General features: G+C 42.1%; 1 protein-coding gene across 8 annotated transcripts in view; it reads right to left on the bottom strand.

Annotated features, from left to right (window-relative positions):
- Positions 1–12,694, bottom strand: part of LOC129819955 (A-kinase anchor protein 9-like) — a 137,727-nt gene that overhangs the window by 43,357 nt on the left and 81,676 nt on the right. For all 8 annotated transcript variants that reach the window (XM_055876688.1, XM_055876696.1, XM_055876690.1 and 5 more), the window contains one exon: positions 4,591–4,753. In XM_055876688.1, the coding sequence (XP_055732663.1) occupies positions 4,591–4,753 (163 nt within the window). The remainder of the gene's footprint in view (positions 1–4,590; positions 4,754–12,694) is intronic.

Genomic DNA, 12,694 nt, shown 5'->3' with positions numbered 1-12,694 from the left:
ATTCTCCTTATAGGACACATCACTGCACTCTACACTACTCTGTAAACTGGCCATCTCTGTATACTCGTCGCAAGACCCACTGGTTAGGCCTCACTCCCCCCATCTATCTGAGATAGCTACTGCAGCCCTCATCCTGCACATACAACACCCATTCTGCCAGTCATATTCTGTTAAAGATCCCCAAAGCACACATATCCCTGGGTCGCTCCTCTTTTCAGTTCGCTGCAGCTAGTGACCGGAACGAGCTGCAAAAAACACTCAAACTGGACCGTTTTATCTCCATCTCTTCATTCAAAGGCTCAATCATGGACACTCTTACTGACAGTTGTGGCTGCTTCACATTATGTATTTTTGTCTCTGCCTTCTTGCTTTTTTTGCTGTTGTCTGTGCACAATAATGTTTGTACCATGATTTGTGTTGCTACCATGTTGTTGTCATGTTGTGTTGCTGCCATGCTGTGTTGTTGTTTTAGGTCTCTCTTAATGTAGTGTTGTGGTGTCTCTTGTCGGGATGTGTTTTTTTTTGTCCTATATTTATTATTATTTATTTTTTTTAATCCCAGACCCGTCCCCGCAGAGGCCTTTTGGTAGGCTGTCATTGTAAATAAGAATTTGTTCTTAACTGACTTGCCTAGTTAAATAATGGTTAAATAATTTTTTGTAAAAACATGTTCAAATAAGAAAAAGATTCTCTCATTGCACATTTATAAAACACAAACTAAACAACTGCTTGTGACAGAAACTGAGCATGAATTTTCCACAATCATGTTCATTAATACTCCTGTCTCAGTAGGGTCTGTACTGTTCAACATTAGAGTTGAGACATAAAAAGGATATTGTAATTAAGGGTAAGTTCTCCTCTATTACAGTAAAATGTCTCAAAGTGTTTCGGTGTACATATGACCGTTATGTCGGACCAAACCTCAACTACAAATAGCGAGTTGAAACTGCTTGTTGTCAGAGGAAGAAATTATCTTTAATCTCTTGTTGTTGTGAGTGGCAGGGGGAGGGGCTTGGTGTCTGTGTGCGCGTGGGAAGGTGCACAGTGCACACAACACAGAAGGAGTGAAGGAGACAAGACCAAAAATACACACTCAAAAATAGAAACTTAAAAAAAAAAAGTTAAACCTCAATTCTTGCGATACAGGCATTTGGAACAAGACGCTAAAACATAAATTAGAACTAATCAAATTAATTTGATATAATCGCCAAGCCCTAACGCAAACAAATATTCAGACAAACAAACAAACACACACACACAGGCAGAAAGTCCTGACCCATTTTGCTTGACAGAGTGTACTATAGAGGGCTATGCTGCCAACAAACACATTTAAAAATTCTATTATTACCCTTGTTACAGGTCACTAGATAAATGCACTACTGGCATGTGATTCAGCTGATGATAAATCTGTTTGGAAGACATGACTGCACACTAGCAATGTTCCCAAAGATCTGATAGAGATTACTAATGAAATCCTATGTAGTACTAGTATGTACTAAATAGGTGAAGTGAATACGCTTAATCATAGATGACTGTCTGATGTTCTTCCAAGAACATTGTTGTGCTGATGTGTGTTAAGCTTGATGTGCCTCATTCTGATCTCTTTGTTTACTGTAAACTCAACAAATCATTTGAATGGGTGGCTCTACCCTTGTGTCTTTGTGAATGATGTTATTACTACAAAAGTGTACGAGCCCACGTTATAGTGGTAACACATTTTCACAACAAATGAATGTACGTTAGTAACATCCCCAAAATTCCTAATTTGCAGTGGATTAGACCACTCCCAAGAAAGCCTTCTGCATAATAAATACAACTCATATATAGACCTACCTTTAAGATTTCAATGCTGTCACTAACCAGGTTTCCATCAAACCTTTTATGCCAGTAAAGTACATATTGAATAAACAGCCCTTATGGAAACAACAAATTTGTCCGTAAACTTTAGAAATGTTGACAAAACAAAATACAAATGTTTATTTTTTTCACTGAACCTTAATCCAGGCGAGTCATTTAAGAACACATTCTTACTTACAATGACGGCCTGGCAAGGTGGGATCTTTGTGTGTCTGTAAAATGCTTTATGCGAGAAATGGGAACTGCTTTTATGAGCAAATATTGATATGATAACAATCATATCGAAGTAAACTTTGAGTCAAGCGATATGTTGTGTGGTCCTCCCACTACGACTCGGGCAAGCATGCCGTTTATTAGGCTACGGTAAATGGGAATTTAACCGGAAAAGTAATTTTTATGCCCACTACCTCATCACGCACAGCCTTTTATCCGCAACAATTCAATTTGATGGAACATCTCTGGTGGGAAAATGTGAATATTGTTTTTATGTATATTCTCATGAAAATCTGTTGCCAATTGGATGGAAACCTAGCTAGCGTCATCTTTACAAATGTTGTTTGCGTGTTAAATTGTCAAGTTTTACGAGCACAACAACAGTATATTAATTGATCACTTGTAACTATGCTCCATACTAGCAACCAGAACTAAAACCACATCAGAGTAGTTCAAACAATAACTCATCATGTCTTAACTCATACACTGAAACTTGGAATGCTGCTGCTCGTGGCAAGATGAGAACTTGGCCGTTCACCAGAAACTCAGCACTCTTAGAGGTTGATTGTCAGAATCAATCCTCCAACCATCAATTCACTCTCTCAAGGAAGTTATATTTTATAATAAATCTGACAAAAATAAAGGTGATATTTGACTACTGATGAGATGGCTCTGGTCTTAAGTATCGTGTCATTTTATTAAGCCACAGTCATGAGCATCTTGATAATATCAGATTATGTCTGATATAGCCTAACACTGGAAGCTTGTGATGGCCTCCTGGCTTCACCCTCCTACCTGGTACAGCAACAGTCAAAACTGGTTGACGTGATCTCATTACAACTAGAAATGGTAGTTTTGCCCTCTGGATAGTGATGGGGGGGAAAAATGTAATCAGCACACATTTCGCAATATTATTTTGGATGATATATATTACTTTGACTCAAATTATAATTATTTGTTTTGTTGCTAGGTAGCGCTAGTTGGCTGTACCGGCGCCAAAACTCAGCTATTTGTCATCCTAACTTGTTTTCCATCTTCTTTTTAAATAGTGAGCCAACATGTTTTTAGCACTTATTTCCTTGACTGATCGAATCTCATTTTCTCACCTTTGACATGAAATCCCTTAAGAATGAAAAGCACAAGGCTCTAGGGGCGGCAGGTAGCCTAGCAGTTAAGAGTGTTGGGCCAGAAACCGAAAAGTCACAGGTTCAAATCCCATAGCCAGTGGTGGAATTTGGAAACATCTGGCGTTCTGCCCTTGAGCAAGGCAGTCAACCCCCAGCTACAACTGCTCCCCGGGCGCCAATGACGTGGATGTGGATTAAGGCAGCCCCCCGCATCTCTGATTCAGAGGGGTTGGGTTAAACGCAGAAGACACATTTCGGTTGAATGCATTCAGTTGTGCAACTGACTAGGTATCCCCTTTCCTTTTCTAGTCTCATGAGAGAATCTATGTTGTCTCTGTCTCATGGAAACATATTGAGTACAATTAGGTGCAAACAGAGCACCATCAATCAGGCTGCAAAACAAACTAACCACAATGCTGACCATCCACAGACACACATCACCTTTCTTGCATTAAAGACAATTTTATAAAAGGCCAACACTGTCTTAGCAAATGGGTAATCTTTGCTCAGAATTGTAACACACCCCTCTTGCTACAATTGTCCACAATGGCATCACGATACCATTACATTTCCTATAGGCCTACGTCTCTCTCTAATGCTCTACTGTAAACCTATCCTCTGCGAAACATAATACAGAAATACATCCTAACTCCCCCTGAGAGACTTGAGTGGCCTCAGAGCCTGGCTAATGGTTTCTGCCAGAATGGAACATCTTCAGAATTCAAGCAAAAGCAAGCCTGTTCCTCCATCTGCATTGAAACTAGTTTTCCACACCACACCAGGAGCTAGGTATTACAGAGTGAATTAGACAGGACAAAATGAGGGCATCATTTTGGCTTGACATTAACCGTGTTTGAATACGTGGATGGAAGAGCAAACACAATGGAGGATCATTTGGGTTGGAGGCATCTTCGAAAGCTTTTAAGCGCCTGAAATGCATGTTGAAATATATAGGCTAATACTGCAGGTCACGTGAAATCTGGGTGTTTTGTTTGTGTACGAGTCCGTGAATGAGAATGTCGTTCTACCCTATGTGTGAGTCAAGATAAAAAAGCAAAAGCGAACCAAATGTAAAGGCAGCAACATTTACTATCTTTATCTTATTTGTCCAGCTACATTTGACTGTGTGTATTTAATCTTTTTTTTTTTTATCTTTTTTTTACTGTGAGTCGCATGTCAGATGAAGACATATCACAGATGTTTTTTCCTTGTTTTACTATCCTTGTGGGGACTTGAACAACACTCTCCATATATTCCCTTTCACCCACAGATTCCCTAGCCATCTGACTCACCAAAACACACCATCCCCCACAAACACACTTTCACTGCCCTCCACCCACCCACCCAAATTTAAAACAACCCCATCACAAACACCCCCCACCCCTCCACTCACCCTCTGCCCTGTGGAGCTCCAGGGCCAGCTGCTCACGGGCACGCCCCTCCTCCCCCAGCCTTTCCTGCAGATCCTCCTGCCGCCGCAGAAGATCGCCAATCTCCTGGTTGTGGTGGAAGGACTCGCGCATCAGCTCCGTCTGGGTGACCTGCGCATGTTCCAGCTGATCAGGGATGGGAAGATAGGTGGCGAGACAAAGATAATTACTTTAGTGATCAAAGAGCATTTGAGGAAATACTTGAGGTGGAGAATAATTCTGAATTAGAAATTGAGATACACAAAGCCTTAAAGTAAGTTGGTCCACACAGACTGACTCAGTTTGTAAGAGTGTGGCACTAGCAACACCAGGGTTGTGGGTTCGATTCCTCCTGGGATCACATGTACAAAAAAATGTATGAACTCAGTGCACAATTGCTTTGGATAAAATAATCTGCTAAATGGCATATTATGGCATATTATTAAATATATCCCATGTCATGAATGAATACTCTGCTGTCATTTACGGACATAACCTCTCATTACAGACAACATGCTGAGCCTTGTGATAGTGGGTATAATGGGAATATTTATGATCACCAGTCATGGTTTCCAGTTAGTGTCCAAAGTGAAAGTAAAAAATGAGGACCAATCAATCAAAGCAGTAGGCCCACTTAAGGATAATGGGTGGAACAAAACTACACTAGCACATAAGATACACAGAGGGAAACAGTGGGTTTACAACACACATGGCCTGTGTGGCTATCCTTAAATGAGTAGGGAAACCCAAAAACAACTACAGGGCAATGCACAAAGAGGTGTGGAGAAGTTTAGCCGTATACAGTTCAGTGGTAAGTCTCGAGTTGTACAGTGGCACATCATGACAGTGTAAATATTTTCTCACTCGCTTCAAATACTCACATACAGAACCTGCATAGCTAAAATTAGTAAACCTACCCCCCAGTTTGACATTCATCGAGGAACTAACAACATGTATGACCTGCCATTTAATTCTTAGCCCTTTAACGTCAAAGACAGATGAGACAGGTCTAGTAGACGTTGCACTGTGACGGCATTCACAAAAGCCTTCTATCCTGGCTGAATTAGCATGGAATTGCTCTTCTGCAATAAACCACTGACTTGCACTATATATACACACGTATGTGGACACCCCTTCAAATTAGTGGTTTCGGCAATTTTAGCCACTGCAGTTGCTGACAGGTGTATAAAAATCAAATCACACAGCCATGCAATCTACATAGACAAACATTGGCCTCACTGAAGAGCTCAGTGACTTTCGGAGTGGCACAGTCATAGGATGCCACCTTTCCAACAAGTCAGTTTGTCAAATATCTGCCCTGCTAGAGCTGCTCCGGTCAACTGTAAGTGCTGTTATTGTGAAGTGGAAACGTCTAGGACCAACATCGGCTCAGCCGTGAAGAGGTAGACCACACTAGCTCACAGAAAAGGGACCGACGAGTGCTGAAGCTTGCCAAAATCATGTCTTCGGTTGCAACATCACTACCGAGTTCCAAACTGCCTCTGGAAGCAACGTCAACACAATAACTGTTCGTCGGGAGCTTCATGAAATGGGTTTCCATAGCCGAGCAGCCGCACACATGCCTAAGATCCCCATGCGCAATGCAAAGCATTGGCTGGAGTGGTGTAAAGCTTGCCTCTGGAGCAGTGGAGAAACATTCTCTGGAGAGATTAATCACGCTTCTCCATCTGGCAGTCCGACGGACAAATCTGGGTTTGGCAGATGCCAGGAGAATGCTACCTGCCCCAATGCATTGTGCCAACTGTAAAGTTTGGTGGAGGAGGAATAATTGTCTGGGGCTGTTTTTCATGGTTCGGGTTAGGCCCCTTTGTTCCAGTGCAGGGAAATCTTAACGCTACAGCATACATTGACATTATAGACAATTATATGCTTCCAACTTGGTGGCAACAGTTTGTGGAAGGCCCTTTCCTGTGAAATGCCCCCATGCACAAAGTGAGGTCCGTACAGAAATGGTTTGTAGAGATCGGTGTGGAAGAACTTGACTGGCTTGCACAGAGCCTTGACGTCAACCCCATCGAACATCTTTGGGATGAATTGGAATGCCGACTGCGAGCCAGGCCTAATTGCCCAACATCAGTGCCCAACCTCACTAATGCTCGTGGCTGAATGAAAGCAAGTCCCCACCGCAATGTTCCAACATCTAGTGGAAAACCTTCCCAGAAGAGTGGATGCTGTTATAGCAGCAAAGGGTGGACCAACTCCATATTAATGCACATGATTTTGGAATGAGATGTTCGACGAGCAGGTGTCCACATACTTTTGGTCATGTAGTGTATAAGCGCCACAATTCACATGCAGTTGGCTTTACATCGTGAGACTTCCATATCTCCCACATACAGCAAAAGTCATACTGCAACATTATGACAACCAGGAAGTAGTCACGCGAACGTGCCACACCAAAATCTTGGAGTAATTTTTTGCTCATGTCACATGATCACCTGCTCAGGTGAAAGCAGACTAGGGAGTGTAACCTTTATTTTAACTAGGCAAGTCAGCTGACAATGATGGCCTACCCCGGCCAAACCCGGACGACGCTGGGCCAATTGTGCGCCGCCCTATCTTGGACTGTATAGGCTACTATGCACTGTGCTTTTCACTGTAGAAGTTGCCCAGTCAAAAATACTGCTGTCAAGCAAGTTAGCTGTATAACGTATTAGTGTAGACTCCTATATAGGAGGGGTTGTATGTAGGTCATGTTATGAACTGTATACAATAATGGGCAAAATAGCTGTTTAGAACATCAAGTCAGCCAAATGAAAGACACTTTCAGATGAATGAGAAAGAGTAACTGTCCAGACTGAGTCATATTTACTTCACTAGTTATACAGTTCCATATAGGTAACATGGCAGGTCAGCAGCTGAACGTAAACTTACTGTATAGGGCGGCGTGGGCAGGGAGATCTTAGAGATCACCTTAAGGAGGTGACCATTGGTCCTGTGGTTGACGTGCGAGATTTGCGTCTGTACCACCACAGCGTTTTTCTCATTGAGGACGCTGGAGAGGGGGAAAGGCCGGGGCAGGGGCACGCGAGATTCCACCTCGTACACATCCTGATCTTCCCCTTCCACCCACATTGCCTGGTGGCTCGAATTCCAGTACGAGCGGTAGGAATCCATTGTCGTAGACAAAAGGGTTTTCAATTACCAACTAGTGTATCCTTGTGGTGCCTTCACTTCTCTACAAATTTCCACAGATTGTATGAATTCTCCAGTGATCCTTTCAGCATCTACAGTGCACCTGCTGCGATGGATGGAGTCTTCAGCTGAGACTAGCAAAGCAGGGGGAGAGCCCAAGAGGGAAGAGCAGCAGAAAGCAGATGAGTCCCGACTACGTAGCCGGGCTCTAAACAACAGTCTCTACAGAGCTGCCAGGCACAGAGCCTTGGGTAAACAAACTGGAGTCTCAGCTCAGAATCAGATCCACACGCATAGCGTGCTGAAGAGACAATAAAAGGTCCCAAGTAAATACTGAGAACTAGGTCCTTCCTTGAAACAAAGTTTCAAGTCATAAAAGAAAAGCTACCGGTCGTGCTTCTCCTTGTGTAGGGGAAAAGTAATTCTTTGTGGGGTAGAAAGTCCAAAGTCACATGTTGTACCTGGGACAAAAAGGCATTCCTGAATCCTGGCAGTGATTGAGGGGGGTAAAATAAAGCGAGACCTAGGTTTAATATCCTGTGCACCTCTGACAGACTTATCTCTCTGTCTGTTTTGCTCACTATCTCAGAGCACAGCGTGACCTTGCCCCTCAGCAGCACTCACTCCCACTCCCTCACTCGGGAAGCTCATTAACAATTCCATGCCGCCACGGCGATGCAGCACCGACCCGCAGGGAAGGGAAGCCTCCCGGTCCCCCCTTAATTGCTTTACACATGGAGCAGCCAACCAAGTGTTAACTCTGAAGCCGCCCGATCCAGTGAGGCTCTCGTTGCTCTCCCCCTCTTTCGGTCTCCCTCTCAGTCGGGATCTATCCCTGTAGCCCCTCTCTAGTCTCTGTCACCACACTTTTCTAGCTCATTCTAGTTCCATGTCCCTCCCTCTCTCTCTCTCCCGGTCTCTCCTTATACACCAGCCTACATTTCATTGTCTATCTCGGTCTCGCTCTATCCCTCTCGAAACAGACATAAAAGAAGAGGTTGTGGTCTAAACTGTTCTCCCAGTGTGTTTTGCAGCAGGCAGGCAGAGTCTCTCCCGCTTTCACTTCCGGATTGATAGCATGGGCAGGATATTGTTCAGTGAAAAGGGGGAGGGAATAGTTAGCGTAATTTCAACCCCCCCGGGCTAATGGGGCAGGTATCGCTTTGCAAATACACACACTCCCTCTTCCACACACTCTCATACACCCACATCCTAGGAGCTTGTCAAACAGGATTTATATTCCGTCAGTGCAGATGAACTGACAGACAAGTTTCCTAAAGATACCGCCGTAGCCGCCCCGGTCTCGCGAGCAAATTAACTGTAAAACATTCATGGACTTACACAATCAACACGTTGGCCTTAAATGTCACTCTCACTGATCTATAATAGAAAGGTAAGTGAGAAACACCTACTACAGCAAATTATTTCCAAAGGACACTTAACATTCCAGAAAAACTCATTACAATCAAGCATAATTCACACGACCAGGCCCTACAGACAAGAAACAACGATCCACTATCATTCACTCACAAAGAACTAATTAATAAATTCTGTCAGGAAAGAAACCATTAAATGGGTAGTTCGGGATTTTCTCCAGAGTCATATGAACACGTATACTTTTTTTATGCATCTGTGACAAGTATGAAGGAAGTTAAGAGGTAGTTTCGTGAGCCAATAGTTGAGACATTTTAAGAGAGCCACACTCTAGGAGCTCAGATGCAATATTTTAATAACCTACGTTTCGACAAACAAGCTGTCTTCATCAGGGTATAATGACAAACATTACAGGTTGACTAGTTTATATAGTGTCAAAGGACAAACACAGGTGTCTGTAATCATGGCCGGGTGTGGCCTGATATCATTGGTTTCATTCTCAGATATAAAAATAACATACCACAAACATGAATAGATAGCATACGATCATAGATACAATTTGGCAACATAGGCATACAAACATTTACACTAGCAAAATCACAATAATTGCAAGAATGGCTTCAGATCAAAGTCTACGTTGAGACCGAAGGGAGCAAGTGTTTTTAAATTAAAGATCCAGGCAGCCTCACGTATTAACAATAAATTGTCGAGGTCACCCCCTCTTCTAAGGAGAGTGACGTGTTCGATGCCGATATAACGTAGGGACGAAGTGGTTTGCTTCCAAAAAGAGGGCCGCAACTGGGTAAGTCGAGTTTTTGCACCTAATGGTGCTACGATGCTCCGAGATTCATACTTTTAAATTGCGCTTTGTTTTCCCATATAATTTTTACCACAAGGACAAGTTATAAGATTAATAACGGCCTTAGTGGAGCACATGATAACACCTTTGATTGGGATCGGTTTCCCTGTTTGGCGGTGTTTGAAGGATCTACATTTATAAGTGCCATTGGATTGAGCACAGCCATTACACTTGTAGTTTCCATCCAGTAGGGGCGCAAATAGACATTGTGCAGGGATATCTTGGGGTGGTAAATCAGAGTGTACCAATTGATCTCTGAGATATCTGACCTGCGAGAACACGACCAAGGGAGGGTCCGAAAACACATTACCGAGACTATCATCGGATCTTAGAATGTGCCAATGTTTGTGAACGATTCCCTTAATTTGTTCAGAGCACTTTGAATAGCGGGTAGTTAGAATGCAAGAATGCTTCTTTTTGCAAGGCTGTCCTTGAAAAAGATCATGTCTCGGTTTGTTTTGAATTTTCTCAATGGCAGTATTAATCTGACCATTAGAGTTTTGTTTTTCAAGGGAAGCGGGAGACAACTATCAGCCCTCAAACTGTTACGATCAGTAAGTTACCTGTAAAGATCAGTGCATAGAACATTATCCTCACACATGATCAGAAGAACGTGAGTCAATACTAACTAGCATGCCAGGTGTTCCCATAGACTTCCAGTCATTGCGCTAACCCTAGTTAGCAATTGCACCAACGCTAGTTGACAACTTCCTTCAAACTGAACAGAGACAAACATATGGTATCCAAAAGTTCATCGGATTCTGGGGAAGTAGATAAAGGGCTTCATTGCCAAAAATCCCGAATATCCCTTTAAATTAGCCATTAACATTAGGTCTTGTGAGGACAGAGATCTAGAATGATTTGTGAGCTTGGCTTCCCATCACTAGGCAGTAATCCCCAGTTTGAAGTGACACAGTGTTTGACATGTATTCGAGTAAACCTTGGTCAACATTCCAAAAATATAAAATAGGCTTTTTATTGATTTAAGGTTGGACCGTTGGCAACTTTACACTCACCCACTGATTCAGAGTACACAAACCGGTGACTTTTATTGGGCTGTCCGGGGTAGGGAGCAAGAGATACTGCATTGACCTCCACACACAGACACACTCAGTTTATCGGTCTGTATAAAAAAAAAGCTAAGGTTACAAGTGACTTGTTAGGTCTTTAAAACGCCTGATAGATGCAATCACATCTAGCTCTTTTACATGTGTATTGGAATAGGCCTATATCATACAACATGCTTCAATAGAAGTTCTCACACACAGGTTGCATGCAAAGTTCACCCTTTGCATGCGGAAACAGTCAAGGGGACTGAATACTTTCCGAATGCACTGTATATACAGTTCCAGTCAAAGGTTCAGACTCACCTACTCATTCAAGGGTTTTTCTTTGTAGAACAATAGTGAAGACAACAAAACTATGAAACTACAACACATGGGATCATGTACTAACCAAAAAAGTGTTAAACAAATCAAAAAATATTTTATATTTGAGATTCTTCAAAGTAGCCACCCTTTGCCTTGATGACAACTTTGCACACTTTGTATTCTCTCAACCAGCTTCATGTGGTAGTCACCTATTATTCTACAATGTAGACAATAGTAAAAAATTAAATAAAAACCCTTGAATGAGTAGGTTATGAAGGCACCAGTCGGCCATATTGGCACTCTCCAGTGGAAGCAGTCCTTCATAGGAATGAATGGAATTCCACAGTATTTCAATGAAATGTTTCAAGAACAAAATTACAAGTATTGCTTGTTGTAGTGGGGACAGTAACATTAGCACTAAGGAATGTTATATTTCTTTATAAAAATGTTACATTTGTATGTTTATCTCACATAATATAATTAAAACATATGCATCAAAGTGTCAGTAATCGAAGGAATGTGTCAAAAACAAATGTTGACATTAAGAAAGGCATTTCTATAACTTCTAAAATATTTTTTTTACAATGGAGGATTGTCAAGTTGGCTGTGCGGTGGCTACAATACAGCGCCTCCTGTCAGTCATCCAGGGTTTATACACATCATTGTGTGGGTGTCTATTGTGTGTGTTCGTAGGTGGGAAGGGTTAGCCAAATTATTTTGCCAATTAGCTTCTGCTGGCTGGTGTGTCGACCGTGTCGAGTTGGTTTGACTTCAGATAGCCTATATCCGGGGCTAGTTAGTGACCGTCAAATTACACAATGTAATGAGAATATTTTCATGTTGCACACCTTTTAGTTATCATTAAACGCTTTCAAAAAGTGTATATGAATTTCTCCAACTTAGTTGGTTTAAGGCTTTTAAGTTATGGACATTTGGAGCTATTGGAATTTTTACATTGTCCCATGTACAATTGAAGTCGGAGGTTTACATACACTTAGGTTGGAGTATTTCAATTTGTTTTTCAACCACTCCACAAATTTCTTGTCAACAAACTATAGTTTTGGCAAGTCGGTTAGGGACATCTACTTTGTGCATGACACAAGCCATTTTTCCAACAATTGTTTACAGACAGATTATTTCAATGTATCACAATTCCAGTGGGTCAGAAGTTGACTGTGCCTTTACAGCTTGGAAAATTCCAGAAAATTATATCATGGCTTTAGAAGCTTATGTTAGGCTAATTGACATAATTTGAGTCAATTGCAGGTGTACCTGTGGATGTATTTCAAGGCCTATCTTCAAACTCAGTGCCTCTTTGCTTGACCTCAT

This window comes from Salvelinus fontinalis, chromosome 22 (genome assembly GCF_029448725.1).
Source record: "Salvelinus fontinalis isolate EN_2023a chromosome 22, ASM2944872v1, whole genome shotgun sequence".
In the NCBI taxonomy this organism is placed as follows: Eukaryota; Metazoa; Chordata; class Actinopteri; order Salmoniformes; family Salmonidae; genus Salvelinus; species Salvelinus fontinalis.
Note: the sequence above shows the minus strand (reverse complement) of the source record. Positions and strands in the feature narration are given on the sequence as shown.